This window comes from Danio rerio, chromosome 6 (genome assembly GCF_052040795.2).
Source record: "Danio rerio strain M-AB ecotype USA chromosome 6, GRCz13ab, whole genome shotgun sequence".
Classification (NCBI taxonomy): Eukaryota; Metazoa; Chordata; class Actinopteri; order Cypriniformes; family Danionidae; genus Danio; species Danio rerio.
This window is the reverse complement of record NC_141026.1, coordinates 31,497,276-31,513,991: the sequence shown is the minus strand read 5'-3', so window position 1 is coordinate 31,513,991 and position 16,716 is coordinate 31,497,276. Positions and strand designations below refer to the sequence as shown.

Below are 16,716 nucleotides of genomic sequence, written 5' to 3'. Positions count from 1 at the left end.
ACTGCCTCACACAATCTGCCCATCATCTGGCACTAAATCAAATCTGCTCCCACCATTTTCTTTTTACAGTTTAAGTCAGAGTTATTAGCCCTCCTGAATTATTAGCCCCCTCTATATTTTTTTCTCCCAATTTTTCTTTAAAGGAGAGAAGATGCCATGATGACAGTAAATAATATTTTACTAGATATTTTCAAAACACTTCTATACAGCTTAAAGTGACTTTTATGGTACGTTTCCACTGAGTGGTACAGTATGGTATGGTATGAGTCACCTTTATCAGGCTTGCATTTTCACTGCTAAGTGGGTACCAATGGTTCACATATCAAAAGTGAAGCACTTCTCACAAAACAGATGCTTTATACACGGTAACACTTTACAATAAGGTTTATTAGTTATGGATTAACTAACATGAACTAATCATAAACAACACATGTACAACATTTATCAATCATAATTAAACATTTACTAATGTATTATTAACATCCAAGTCCATGCTTGTTACCATTAGTTAATGCACCATGAGTTAACATGAACTAACAATGAACTACTGTATTTTCATTAATTAATGTTAACTAACATGAACAAATACAGTACTAAATGTATTGTTCATTGTTTGTTTATGTTAGTAAATGCATTAGTTAACATTAACTAATGAACCTTATTGTAAAGTGTGACCTTATACACATAAATACTTGTGTATACATTTCTATTACTAACCTTTCTATAAATACGATTTGATTATAACTGCAGACCAATGATGTGTGAAATAGCCTACTGTAACCTCTGCAATTATATAAAATAAATAAATAATGGAAAATATATGAACACATACTGATCTTTATTTTCTCCGAAATGTTACCAATTACAGAAAAACTACACATAGCAGACATTTTGGGCTCTATTTTGACGATCCAGACGCGAAGTTCAAAGTGCAGGGCATGTCCAAATCCACTTTTGCTATTTTAAGGACGGAAAAATCCACTTTGCGTTGTGGCGCATGGTCTAACAGGGTTGAGTTATTCTCTTAATGAGTTATAGCTGTGTTTTGAGAATAGATCAATTGGTTTCATCTCCCATTCCCTTTAAGAGTCAGTTGCGTCACACCATGGCACATTTGCTATTTACATGGCGGACTTTGTAAGTGTTAAAACTGAACCCTTCACTAGAGAGAAAACAGTTAAACAGAGCATCTACAGCGTGAGAATGAGAGATGAGCCTCCTCATTCTTTACTTTCACTTTCACTCTCGTGAATAGGGAAACGTGTTGTATGCACAGACATCTATTATCCTATACATAATTCATTTTGTTTGTTAAGCGCAAAAATTTGTTTCAAAACTGTTTCTAAATTCAGTTCTAATTTCAAGCAAATTAATAAATGAACAATAATAACGAAGTGTGGTCAAAAAATATCCAAATACACATGCTGTGCCCCATGTGGTCTAAGACCTGACAGGTGGGCAAATAAAAGCTTGTTTTTAATAAATCAAATATAAATATGGATATACTAATAATGCAGCTAATAATAATAACTTTGTACAAAAGCAAATTGTCATGAATAAACTAAAAAGCCCCCCGAGATGAAGAAGGCATAAAGGCAGTGGTTTTTATATTTATGTAGGCTAGAAAATAATAATTTTTGAAATATTTTAATCCATTAATTCTTTTTTATATGTAAAGATATTTGCGTATTGCTGTAATCCTGTGTGTATTAACCAATGTGTTAGCACGGCGCACGACTAACTCACTTTACGCTGGACTTTAGACCTCCGCTAAGCTAGTCTAATGAACAGTGTATTTTAGTTCCTCAATATAGCAACACACCAGCAGTGCACCTCAACATGCCTCCTTTTTTAGACTAGAACACCTATGGGCGCACACGTGAGCGCAAATGCATTTGCTATTTAAACAGCGTGGTGCAAAACGTCTAAATGACAATTGCGCCGAACTGAAACTAGCAAACAACAATTACTTTGTGCCCTGCTCCGCATTGCGGCGGGTGTATGATAGGGCCCTTAGTCTTCATTTGGCTTCAAAAACAACATTCAACGTACAGATAAAGTCAGAATTATTAGCCCCCCTGTTTATTTTTTTCCCCAATTTCTGTTAAATGGAGAGATTTTTTTTATTACAAATTTCTAAGCATAATAGTTTTAATAACTCATTTTCTAATAACTGATTTATTTTATCTTTGCCATGATGACAATCAATAATATTTTAATAGATATTTTTCAAGACACTAGTATTCAGCTTAAAGTGACATTTAAATGCTTAACTAGATTAGTTAGGTTAACTAGGCAGCTTAGGGTAATTACGCAACTTTGTTATATAACCATGGTTTTCTCTGTAGACTATCGAAAAAAATTTAGCTTAAAGGGGCTAATCATTTTGACCTTACATTGGTGTTTAAAAAATTAATAACTGCTTTTATTCTAGCCGAAATAAAGCAAATAAGACTTTCTCCAGAAGACAAAATATTATCAGTCATACTGTGAAAATGTCCTTGCTCTGTTAAACATCAATTGGGAAATATTTAAAAAAGAAAATTCAAAGAGGGGCTAATAATTCTGACTTCAAATTTAACTGCCACAGTCAGTGCAAACCGAGTTCATAATAGTCCAAAAAGTGATGATAATAGTTAAACATGACAGTTTGTTCATGTTTAGGTTGCTGTAAGAATCATTTGCTCCTTTGTTTTTTCCAGCTTTATTCATCAAGACGACAAGAAGATTTGTTTGAGCTCTGGTCAACCATGGCTCATTATTATATGTATATATTATTACAATTAAAATGTCTCGGCTGAGTATTTAAAACATAGCAGTTTATTTGTTTTCATTCTTGCTTGTTGCACGAGAGAGTGGCATATTTCAGTTAACCAATAGCGTTGGTCTAAACTATGCGCGTCTACCCCCACCTTTTGGTACCCTTTTGTCATGCTAGGTACCCTGCGTACAGTATGGTTCACTTTTAGGTACCTGTTGACAGTTAAAACAGCCATAACAGCATACCGAACCATACCGTACCACTCAGTGGAAACTGGCCAATAAAGGCTTGACTACCTTATAAAACCAAACTCAAACCAAAAGTGCTTTATTTGTCGGTACTCTTCTGGGTAAGAGATTCATAAAACTAAACAACAAAATCATGAGTTCAAGGCACTTGAAAAGTAAGTAAAAAAATTAAGAAGCGAAAAAAGTTAAAAAGCTTTTTGAGTGCCTTGGATTTATGATTGCGTTGTGTAGCTTGAGTTAATTAGGTTAGCTAGACTACTAGGGTATTTAGGCAAGGTATTGTATACAGTGTATTGTTCTATAGACAATCAAAAAGTATTGCTTAGGAGGGCTAGTATTATTGACCTTAACATTTTTTTTTTTTTACTTAATAAAATTTATTTTATTCTAGCCGCAACGCAACAAATAAGACTTTCTCTAAATAAAACAAAATATTATAGAAAATACTGTGGAAAAATTCCTTGCTCTATTAAACATCATTTGGGAAATTTTTGAAAATTAAAAAAATCACAGGAGGGTTAATAATTCTGTCTTCAACTGTCTATCTGTTTCATGTTTGTGGTTTGACCTGAAAATGATTTGCCAGTAGCCAAAACATTTTATGTATAGCTAGACAAATTTATTTGTCCTATTTTCAGTCCAGCTTAGCGCTGTAGACTTTGTTGTATGGACTGTGCTCACATTATCATGATTTTGCAGGCAAAAGGTCCATTATCCTCTGTGAATAGACTCTTTTCACATTTCCGGGTTTCTCAGCCGTGGAAGTCATCATACTGTAGTTGGGTAAGCTTAAAGAGCAGTGAATGGGTGACTCAGGAAGAGTACTACAAATACATCTTTGCATTACAATTAGCTCAAATAACAAAAGAAAACTTTCAAAAAGAGATGTGAGAGCCGTCTGTACCATAGACACTGCATTAGAAACACCTCACATAAGCATTAACTGTTTTTTTTTTTTTATTTGACGCAAAGATGATAAAATACAAAGTAAAGCTTTAATAAATTAAGTTTCAATATTTATTTTTGTACACAAGAAGAAAATTTTTTTAATAACTTTAAGATGCTAATGACCATTAAACGTGCCATCACCATCTTTCGAACAGGGTCTTTAGTATAGTATGAAGCACAACTCACGTAAGAGTCATCTTTAAATCACGCAGCTTTCTGTAGAGCAAGATGAACATGGTCTTGGGAAAACTTTCACCTTCAGGTGAAACCACAAGCTGGTGGGACATCAACTAATATTGTTTACACCAGGCTGTTCATCTTTGTTATATTGCGTGTCAGGTCTTCAAGGTGTGCATTTACTAGGGGAAAAATGAAGTATTGCCATTAGAAATCAGCAAACAGTTTTAACAGTTTTCTCTGAGCCCAAAGATGTTCTTGAAGCCTTTTGTATGGTTACAGTTGAACCACTGAAGTCACACTGAATGTTTTAGAATATTTTTGCTTCCTTTTCTGGACTTGAATGTATTGGATTATTGGAGAGTCTGAGAGCACTCGGATAAATGTAAATCATCTTAAATTTTTTCTGAAAATGAACAATAGTTTTAAGGGGTTGGAACAACATGAGGGTGGGTAATGCATTGCTGAATTTTCATTTTTGGGGTGAACTAATCCTTTACGTTTAATGCCGTGAAACTACTGTATTTGGACTGCAACTTTGAATAAAGCAGTAGGATACTTGGTTTATTGTCATTTACCTGATGCTTCTTATTTAAATGGCTTTGAGTATGCAAATCCCAGAAGCAATTGTCTTGTCACCACCTATGGTGTAGTTTTTAGTTTGCAGTGCATTTGGTGAATGCAGAATTGTGCTTATGTTACTATTAGTACATTACTAGTGGTTATTGTCAGAGTTTGGCTTCAAGGCTTTTAAAAAGTTGACAAATTTTCATACAACTTTCACAAATGTTCTAGCCTCTCAGTGAGTAGCGTATCTACTTACCCCTATTTTGTATCTGAACAGTTGCTAGACAAAATGAGCTTGCATTAGAAAAGAATAGGAACTAGAAGTAATTAACTGCCCTTAAAATCTTATCCTGAAACCCGATCTTTAAGAAAGCCCTGTTATTGAAACCAGAACTACTTGTATGCCTTTGCAGACTTTTTGACATTTTAAAGTGTGCAGTTTTGTTGTGTTGTAGGGATTTGCTTGAAATGAGGCTGTTATTTGCCTTAAATGACCCATCTACGCTTAAATTACCCATCTAAGGCCGTCGTAAATAAAAGAGCCAGTGTCTCATTAGTTACCATATATACACAAAGCTAATCAGCATGAAGATTGCTTTTTTAGTTTTAGAGTTTAGAGGCATTGATGGTGGGGGTGTGAAGAATGGGGTTAATGTAGCCCCATTAAATAAATACTTTATTTTGTTGATTTAATTTTTTCCAATTTTGGATTTTGTAACATAAAGATGGTCAAAGACAAAATTGTTAATAATAGAGATGCATATTTACTTGGTAATCCAACAAAATGACAGTTTTCACCTGAGATGAGGAGCCAATGTGCGGTGAGGTGAAATGGCTTCAGAATCTTACAAATATATATATACACGCATTTTATCAGTTTTCTCTAACTTTCAGAACTAATAGGTCTAAAATTATAAGCCATTTTCACTGTAAACATCAGCCACTTGCATGCAGTTAAAGTCAGAATTATTAGCCCCGTTTATTTTTTTTCCTAATTTTTGTTTAAAGGAGAGATTGTTTTCCACACATTTCTTTTCATTTTTCATTTATTTCTAGCCGAAATAAAACAAATAAGACTTTCTCCATTCCATTTCTCCGTTAAACATCATTTAGAAAATATTTGAAAAAATATATATACATTAAAAGGGGGCTAATAATTCTGACTTCAACTGTGTATGAGGCGACTGTGGAAAAGTTTGTTCTGCTAACACGATCTAGATGCTCAGATTGTCTTTCATCCATTGGTCCAATTATGGCTAGTTTGCCCATCTAATGTGAATTTGTCCCTCTAAATTACAGCTGTTGGTTTTTGCCAAATGTTTTTTTAATGGCACAATGAGTCCTTTTAGTGTGAGAAAACAGCGATGTAAAATCATGTCACTCACTTTTCGGGAGTACAGGCATTATGTTAACAGCGAGAGGAGGGTTTGTGAGGTAACAGTTTTTTCCTTCTCAGTCTACACAGACAGTGTTACGTCAGTGTGTCCTCTCTATTGACATTGTGTTCTGTGTGGAGGGGTGAGGGAAGTGTATGTGCAGTGTGTCTGGCAACGGCTTTGTTTATAAAAAGAACACACACGCAGTATAAATGTTGACGTCAAACAGCGGCCCTCAGAAATGAGTATCGCAGTCATACAAACCTGCCAATTTGATCAACTTTCCCAAAGGAGTTTCTTGAGACTGAGAGGCAGTGATAGATAAAACTGGCTTTCTTAGCTTGTTTGTGCCTCTTCAGCGCATGTAAGCTGTAGTCTCTGTGTGAGCATTGTGCTTTGTGAGTGTTTGGATTCGGCAGGGCTCACTAAAGTGACATTTAAGCTCAATGGCTGCAGGTCACTTACGGGTAACTAACGCAATTAAAGCGAACCAGCTTTGGCAGAAATTCTCACAGCACTTAAAATGAGCCTCGCTGAGACTAAGGGTATGTGTGTCTGCATCTGTTTTTGGTTGTGGACAATTCAAATGTACGAATTTACATTAGTTGGACTAAAATGATAGTTTCATTAGGTCTTTTACAAATAAACAATGTAAATGCCTGGTGTTTTGATGAAACAATACAAACAATACAACATTACATTCAAAAGGGTTGGCAAAAAAAATATATATTTATAGAAATGAATAGTTTTATTTAACTTTAATGAGTTCTATTAAAACATTTTAATTGTAAAATTTTTTAAAGATTTTTAAAGGCTGAAGTATTCTGTCTGAACTCTTTTCCATCACAGAAAATAAATTACATTAATAAAATACAAGCCATTCTGGTACCATGTGTAACTTCAAGGTTTTGGAAACAATAACGCTGTACTTGTAATAATGTATAAAACAATGAAACTAAAATAAATACAAAAATTTTTTATGAGTAAATAATTACAAAATAATACAAAAAACAACAAAGGAAAGTTGCAGCTTCTCATTTTGATGTCTTGTCTGAAACTAATTTAATTTATTTATTATTTTGCATGCTTTAATGTTTCAAAGAAAAAATAATTGTGAAAAAATAAAATCAATTTAATGAAAACAGGGGAAATATGTATTTGTCATTTACAGTCAGAGATTTATTGATAAAAAAATTAAACACATATTAGGGCTGCACAATATATTGTTTCCGCATCTACATCACAATGTGTGCATTTGTAATAGTCTCATCGCAATATATGCAATGTTAAGTCTGAATTATAATTGACAACAAGCTTACGTTTAACCATGATAGAGAAAAGGTTTACTATTTACATGTGTTTTTAAGGCCTTTGTTGTTTCTTGTTCAAATATCTATATTTCAAGGTAAAAAAACAAGGCTACACTGTAAAACCTAAAAAGTTAAGGTAACTCAGAAAGTTTGAGGAAACCGATTGCAACAAACCATTTAAATTCAAAAACTAATCCTAATGAGTACTGTGAACTTACATACATTTGAGTAAACGAAGAAATTTGAGCACAGTAAAAACCAATAAATGAGGAGAACTCAAACCAGCTAAATACTGTTAAAGCCAAAAAGTAAAAGGTTAAGGCAATTCAAACCGTTTCAGTTAAAAAGCTAATCTAGATGAGTACTGTGAACTTACTTCATTTAAGTTAAAGTAATAAGGTATTTAATTAGCACATTGCCTTCGACACTCAAATGAGTAGAATTAACTTTCAGTAAATTTGGAGTTAACAACACTCATTTCATAAAGTTCTCATAAAGTTGACTGTTAGGTGTTACAGTGTACCACAATGGCAGAACATTTTGCTTGTTTGTAATAAAAACTCTTAATATTTGAGTTATTTCTTCTGAAGGATATAATAATGCAGTATTTGTACTTAATCCAATTAAAATATTTGGACAGAAACGAGACAATGCAAAGAAAGGCCTTTTTTGCATTATTACTGTACTAAATAAAGTTAGACTGCCCAGAATACTGCTAAATACACTCAAAAAAATATATGTTTTACTTGTTCAAACTACTTAAGTAAAACAACACAACTATTGAGATTTCATTGGGACAACCTAATTTATTTATGTTCAATACACATAAATTTGTTAAAAGTGTTAAGTGAACTTAATCCATTTGTGTTGGGACACCATAATCAATTGTGTGGAACCCTGCATTTTTACAGTGTAGAGCTATTCATCTTAAAACTATATTCATATCGCAATAATTATTACAGAAAAAAAAAAATATATATATATATATATATATATATATATATATATATATATATATATATATATATATATATATATATATATATATATATATATATATGTATGTATATGTGGTTGAAGTCAAAATTATTAGCCGCTTTAAGCTGTAATTTTTTTTGATAGTCTACAGAACAAACCGTCGTTATACAATAACTTGCCTATTTACCCGAACCTGCCTAGTTAACCTAATTAACCTAGTTAAGTCTTCAAATGTCACTTTAAGCTGTATAGAAGTGTCTTGAAAAAATATCTAGTCAAATATTATTACTTTCATCATGGCAAAGATAAAATAAATCAGATATTAGAAATGAGTTATTAAAGCTGTTATGTCTACCTTCGTTAAACAGAAATTGGGGAAAAAAATAAACAGGGGGGCAAATAATTCTGACTTCAACTGTATGTATGTATGTATGTATGTATGTATGTATGTATGTATGTATGTATGTATGTATATATGTATGTATCTATGTGTGTGTGTGTGTGTGTGTGTGTGTGTGTGTGTGTGTGTGTGTGTGTGTGTGTGTGTGTGTGTGTGTGTGTGTGTGTGTGTGTGTGTGTGTGTGTGTGTGTGTGTGTGTGTGTGTGTGTGTGTGTGTGTGTGTGTGTGTGTGTGTGTGTGTGTGTGTGAGTGTGTGTGTGTGTGTGTATATATATATATATATATATATATATATATATATATATATATATATATATATATATATATATATATATATATATATATATAAACGTTTTAAGTCCTCAGAGATATGTGTTTGATAAATGAAAATATCCCTCAGAGTTCGGTGTTATTGCTCCAAATTGGAACTTGCTCATTACAAAGAAACAAACAAACTTGCTACTATCAATTCACTTGCAACAATGACGTCAGATTATCTCTATTGTTAGAAAACAATCACAAAGCAGACATCTTATCTTGATAAAACGAAAGGAAGGAAAGATATACTTTACTTCATGTGCCTTTTCAAAGTCAACAAGATAAGCATAATAACTAAGCAGCGAGAGCTTTTAAATACGCCTTAACGTGCTTAAGAACGGAAATCACACGTTACAGCCCATCTTTATTTGAACCAAAACACTCATTTTACCCCAGACTTTCTCTCATGACACTGTGTGGTCCAATCATTTTCAGTCTTTGTTCAGCAGTTTCCAGGCCACTGAAATGCAAATCCACAGATCAAAATGGAGGTGACATGATGGGTGCGACCAAGGAAAGCCTATTTATTTACATTTAGATAACACTTCCCCCACCGCCAGAGACTGGGAGTTAAATTTCCTCCTGGTGGAGATTAACAGAGGACAGTAGAGCCTCAGGGTTTGTGTCCTCGGGAACATTTCATTTCATCACGTTCCATTTTAGCTTTAGCCAACTGGCCAGCTGAGCTCTGAATGAGAAGCACATGTGAGCGCGAATTAAAGGCAAGAGCTGGTGCTATTCCAACATTCTGCTGAAAGGGCAGTGAAATACAAACTCGGAGCAAACTCAGCCAAGACCCCTTGAACTTCTGTCACGGTGTAATGGCAGATCAGGAGCATTTTTACACTTCTATAAAGATGCTCATGTATTTTTAAATGGCTGTCTGACTCCGTTATACTGTATATCAGCAGTAGTTTGTTGTTCAAGTGTTATCTGGTATTTTTTTGCTAGCGTTTTGCTGTTGTTGTTGATTTTTATTGTTTTTCTCTATGACAGCAGGCCCAGTGAAACAGAGCAGTCTGTTCTTTGCCAGCCTGGTGTTAAAGTCAGGTTGAGACGGGCTTGACCAGAAAAAAGAACAGTTGCTCGGGTTTCACACAAATAATGGCACTGAATTTAAAATTGCTTTTTTTATTCTGTTGTTCTGTTCAAAAACTATTTAGGACTGCATTAGATGACAGAAAAGTATTGAAGCATGTTTCTATCCCAGAATTTAAAAAGTAAAATAAATACAATTGATTTAAGCTTTATATATATATATATATATATATATATATATATATATATATATATATATATATATATATATATATATATATATATATATATATATATATATATATATATATATATATAATTTTTTTTCTTTGCTTTTTTGTTGTGAATTTATATTTTCTTCTATTCAAAGTCTGAATTACAAAATATAAACTCAAATTAACACACATCCCACCCTGCAAAAAACTATTTCAAAGAGACCCCCCTCCTCTAAATGTAAAAAAATGAAAAATAAATAAATCATCATTAAAAATATATAAAAATAGCTCATTTTTAACAGGTTCTATTTTGCTAGAATTTTCTCTAAAGTTTACATTTACCCTGACCACCAAGGGCTCAAATGTAATTGATAAATCAATATGAGATGTGGTCATAGCTCCAGAAATCCTCAATGCAGCTGTTCTGACAGTAGTGATTTGTGAAATTTAAGACTTACTATATTACTACCTGTGATACACCAGCCTGATCCCACGTGGAAACATAACTATCATGCTTTTTGGCAGTTTAGTGGCTTTTTACTAGGCCCAAACGGAATACGTGTGCAGAAATCTGCAGATTTTTAGCCTATCGAGTCTGTGTATTTACTTTTGTAAATGTGTATACTTTAATATTTATTTTTTAATTAGTTTCAGTATTATTATTGTGATATTATAATAGGAGTATGAAAATGTTCATATAAATCATTTACAATTCAGTTTGTAAAGTAATATTTTCTGTCTTTTAGTAGAGACATGCTTTATTTACCAAATAAGTGGATCTAATTGGGTTTGCATTGTAAGCATTAAATAAACGTTTAAAAGGTATTGCTTTTTATTTAATATGTTGCGTTTTTAGTTTTGATACTCCTAAAATGTTTCTGCATATATCTGCAGATTTTTTTTTTTTTTTTACAAAATTCTCTGCAGCAATAGCAAAAATTGTCTGCAGATTCTGTTTGGTCCTACTAAATAGTACAAAGTCATATTAGTTCATTTGTATGAACATGTGTTTTTTAAAAGGGGGGTGTGGCGCTAAACCCCACCCCTAACCAACTATCATTGGGAAATGAGGTCGCAAAAAATTCCTACGAATTAGCTACTAAATCAAAAGGTTATGACTTGGCGTGAGATGCAGTAGCACTAGATATACTCTCTGCATGAGAGTTCCTCCATAATTTCCATTATATTACTTTTAATTTGTGGGCATCGCAGAACCACTATAAACCCTGGATTCTGGTGGCATGAAAATGTCAGTATTGCTATAGAAACCAAACTGTTAAACATATTCTTGTGAAAAACTCTATTTTTAATGTTATCAGACAACAATTTTTATCTGGAGAGACTTTAAATCATATATTTTAACATGTAAATCCTTCTAAAATTCAAAAGTAAACCTTAAACTCTTTCAGATTTTTATCTTATATCATTACTAATATTTATGTATTTTATCTTGTATTTTGAAATGTGGATGACTTTTAATAGCTAGAATATTATTATAATTATAGAAATGTGTTATATCTAAAATGTGGCAAACTTTTTTTTGTGCCATGACTTGTGCCATAGAAGCCGATATGGCAATTCTCTGTCTCTCCTGGTGGCATGTCTGAGTTAAGATTTCAAAATGATGAGAAATCACTGCAAAAAAACTAAAATGTTTAGTCTTGTTTCTACTCTAAGAATTTCTACTCTAAGAATCTAAGTATTCTTTAATAAATAGGCATTTAAAAAAATCTTGTTTTCGAAAAGAAAGCAAGTTCATTTTAACCAAGTTTTTCCTTATAGGAAGTTAAACAATCTACCATTGGGGTAAGCGGAATTAGCTTGTTTTTAGATTATTTGTTTAGGGTTTACTCCACTAGCAGATTAGTTTGCTTGTTTTAAGAAGAAACTCATTTTGACTTGTTTTTGTTTTCTTTAAACAAGTCATTTTTTACTTGTCTATAAAACGCCTCTTGATTTAAGAGTGTTTAGATATATGAGCTAGACACAAGACAAAAAAAAGCTAAGTAAGAAAAAGTAACTGTCTGCATTGTAGTTGCAAATGTAAGGTTGTGAGGAAGTCAGAATTTTGAGACGGTCAGAATGACCTTTTTTAAATATTATTTGTCAGGAACACACTTTTATAGTACAATCTTTTACAGTAAGTCTGAAATGTCCATTTGAAGGCTGATTTCTTTATGTGTGCCTAATATAGACATTCTTGGAAGTTGATGTTTGAGTGACTTGAACAAACACGTGCAAGTAACCCGATGCCCTTAACAGAATGTGATGTTATGTGATCTGGCACGAGTCACCATAACAACACACGCATCATCACCTGTGCTTTAATCCAGCTGCTCTGCTAAAGGAAACGCTGCTCAAAGCTTCTGCCCCATTGTTCAAACTGTAACCCATCACAGAGCTGTCGTTACAATATGTGTTTTGTTTCCACACAGGAAATTGCACGCCACCTTCGGCCCAAAACTTTACGAGCCCTGTACGGCAAAAACAAACTGCAGAACGGCGTTCACTGCACAGACCTACCAGAGGACGGGATTCTAGAGGTGAGCTCATGCAAATCCCATTCAAACTCAGCGTTACGCAAGAGCCACACAGTCACGTTTTTGTCTTCGCTCTGTGACTCTAGTGTAATAATATGAAATATTTGAGGATCCCACAAATGAAGGGCAAGGACAACATGGCATCCAGGTCTCATGACTGACCTCAGTGTCTGACAGGAAGGGAAGCAGAGGAGCTTTGGTAGAAGGAAAAAAAGCCATTGTTATGCCAGCGAGTGGGTTTGGCCCGGTGGACGTCATTGTTGTCCACAACTCCTGATCCGTCCAGCCTCCAAGCACAAATGGTCCCTTGTTAATCATTTGCCTGCTGACCGACTCAGCCATGACATTCCAAGAGCTCAGGCCTCACAGAGAGACAGCCACTGCTGTAACAGGCACAATTCAGGGACAAGTCAATTGTTTGAAAGTAAAACAAGATGGTGAGCTGATGCCGAGACCCGATGAAGTGCTTAAAGTGTGTCACACATTAACATGAGTTTTGTTTTTAAATATAGACGCTGAATAGGGTATAAAAATTAACTAATAGTTATCACCGAACTTTCCCAGTTGAATAATTGGATTAAGAACGTTTTCTGAAATGTTATGTTGAAATATGTACATTTGAAGACTTCTCTAGAAAAAAATCAGAACTTTGGAGAGCGAGTAGTGTTTACAGAAGGAATTTTGAGATTTTCACTACATCATTTACAGCAGAGATGCCTAAAGTAGAGCCTACGGGGCCAAAGTTCACCTATGGTATAATTTGATTTAGCCCACCATCCCATCTGAAAAAAGACGGGGAATAATGGGGAGGTGGTTGGGGCGTATGCCTTTGACAGTGATCGTCCTTTCGAATTTAACATAACCGTTTGTTTCTATGTGTTATTGCTAAAATACAAAAAAGCAAACTGAAATTAAATGATTTTATTAAATACTGTAAACGAATCAGACATTTAAAATGTTAATGCTGTCATCTGCGAGCAAATCAAATAAGCTTGACTAGAGTATTCAGCATTAAACTTGTGTTATAAATGAAATAGTTTATGTTTTACTGTAATAAGTTCATTATAAAATGTTTAAAGTGATACTGGATTAGTCAATATGATCTAAAGCACAGTTTTCTAGTTATTTTTAAATATTAAAGAATAAGTTAGAAAATGACCCTTAGCAAATTTAATATAAATGGTTTGGTATATATTTCAGGGTTCTTACACCTTTTCCAACTTCAAATTCCAGCACTTTTTGAAGCATTTTCAAGGTGCACATTTGTGCTTTTTTTACTGGATGTACTTTTTCACATTTAAACCCATTGTGCTATTTAAAAAACACAATATGACCTTTTAACTTAATTTGTTGAATACTTTGGAACAAAATCTTCAGGATAGCTCACCCAAAAACTGTAAAAAAATAATAATAATAATAAAATAAATAAATAAAAGTTCTGATCAAATGTGCCATTATTTGTAACTTTAGGTAGTTTCTTAAACAAAATCTGTCCGTACTGTTTTCATTCTCTCGTACCCAGACCTTTACATTTTTTCAGCTGTAGCTCACTGTCATTAGTGGAAAGGCATTGACTAAGTGATTGACAGCTGATATTAACAAATCCATTTGTGTTCAAGAGCAGTGGGCCAATCGGAAGGCGGGGCAGGCATTGCAGGCTTTGTTTCCTGCAGCAATTTAACATGTCAACTGTTTAAACTATTTCAGAGTGCTGCGTTTGGCATTTTTAGTACAAAAATGCATTCTGCGTGAATGTCTCCTAAATACGGTCATGCGTTGGACATTTTGCAATGAAAACTGGTCACACGGCAACAGTTTTATGGAATCGCATAAATGCTCCCAAATATATTTTGGGCTCGCATAAATAAAATTTTGGGCGCAAATGCATCCAAAACGATCACAATTTTAAATTCAAGCAGGTTCGAGCACTTTTAAACATCAAGCATTTTCCAGGATTTCCAGCACCAGTACAAACCCTGATATTTGGCCCAAAGCCCTCAGTCAACTTGGTTTGGTTTGGGCCAAACCCCTGATTTGAACAATACTGTAGAATTTTTGTAGAATAAAATGTATATAGTGTATATAGTCTAGCATATTATGCATATTTTGTATAATCTAGCATATTTTTAACTCTTTAAAAATGTTTCAGAATATGAATAAAAGTGTAAAGTTTGGTTTTAGTGCTGCTGAAGTTGAGATTTATCACAATTCAAATGTATAAACTCATAGAAAACTCCAAATGTCCAAATTGCAACAAGCAAATATAATTAAAAGAAAGCTGATAAATCCATACTGATAATAATCAGATTAAACCCTTAGTTGTAACAGATAAACTTGAAACTGTGGAAAAAGAAGTTTTTATATTTTTCCTCAGAAAGGCGAGATAGAAAGCAAAGAATTCTGAGGAAAGTTAAACTCAGATGCGTCTAAAATAAACCTATAATTATGACATTTTCATATGCTTATCTGTGAAAATTACATTTGAGTTCAATTTTTCCTCAGAGTTCTTTCATTTCTATCTCGACTTTTTTAGGGAAAAGATAAAAACTTACATAATTCTATAAGTCATAATTATCAGAGGTCATAATTGTGAAAAAAAAGTTGCAATTAAATTTGTAATAAAATGAACAGAATCTTTCCATTCAGTGCAAAAGGATCTTTGTTGAGCATTTTTAAATCACACTAAACACTTCACTCTAAATGCCTGTTGACACCAAAAACAATGTAGTTTGAAGATCGTTCAATTATAATAGTAGAGTCACAAAATAAAAACGATAAATTAGCCAATCAGAAGCCATAATCTGCACAAGCACTTAGAATAAACGGTGATATTGTACACTAATGTGGACACTAAGATACAGGGTTCATACGGTCATGGAAAACCTGGAAAAGCCATGGAGTTTTGACATGGAATTATCCAGTCCTGGAAAAGTCATGGAAAACAGATATCTGTATACTTGAGTTTAGGTTAGTTGTCTTTACTTCTTTTTTTTTTCCTTGGCCAGTCACATACGCTCACACTATTAGTTGGGTAAACACTATTACACTATTAGTGTAAACATTATCTAAATCAGTTTTACATAGATATAAATTAAAACTAAATAAATTGCTGCGTGTTTTACGATACGCTGTAATAAATTTGAACATGCACGGTTTTTCTTTTACCACGCATATGTAGACATTGCATGAAACATTTGGTCATGAAAATTTACTTGAAAGTCTTGGAAAAATCAGAGAAGTTATGAAATTAGTAGTTTAGTAGTTGAAATGTGTATGAACCCTGAATATAGTTATCTTCCTCGTTGTTCCTCCATGGAACCTTTGTTTTTAAAGTATGTACCCAGCAAGCATTTTTTGTTTTTAAAAAATGTCTAAGAGACGTCTAAACATAGTGGTCTTGGCTAAAACAAGGCTAAACTTGGGCTGTCTAATAGACGTCTAAGAATAGACCAAAACTAGACGAGTCTTCAAACAAACGGAAATGAATGACTACACATATGAAGTCTGTCTATTTGACCACTAGTCTATTGGGTTATTCTTAGATGTCTAACAGATTTTCGCTGAAGTTTTGCCTTGTTTTAGCCAAGCTGTCTACGTTTAGATGTCTATTAGACGTCTATTAAACACAATTGTTTGCTGGCTAGTGTATACCATGTTATTTGACAGCTGTTCAGTTTTTGCAGTTGACCTTTTGCATGTTTCATTGTGTAGTAGATTGAATTTTGTGAAATTCTCTTTTGCAGGTCCAGTATTTCTTTAAGATTTTAGATGGGTGAAGCAACTGTGAGATGGAGATGTCTATTCGGCTGTGATTTCAATAAAGACCACTTTGACAATGCC

At 33.5% G+C, this 16,716-nt stretch overlaps 1 protein-coding gene across 2 annotated transcripts in view; it reads left to right on the top strand.

Annotated features, from left to right (window-relative positions):
• nme7 (NME/NM23 family member 7) overlaps positions 1-16,715 on the top strand; it is a 60,861-nt gene extending 44,146 nt beyond the window's left edge. Inside the window, exons 11-12 of one of the 2 annotated variants that reach the window (NM_130929.3) lie at positions 12,772-12,879; positions 16,620-16,715. In NM_130929.3, coding sequence (NP_571004.3) covers positions 12,772-12,879; positions 16,620-16,652 — 141 coding nt within the window. In that variant the 3' untranslated portion in view covers positions 16,653-16,715. Of the gene's footprint in view, positions 1-12,771; positions 12,880-12,962; positions 14,275-16,619 lie in introns of those variants that run through there. The other variant, XM_087254977.1, reaches the window with a different exon arrangement.
• Position 16,716: the final 1 nt, after the last annotated feature.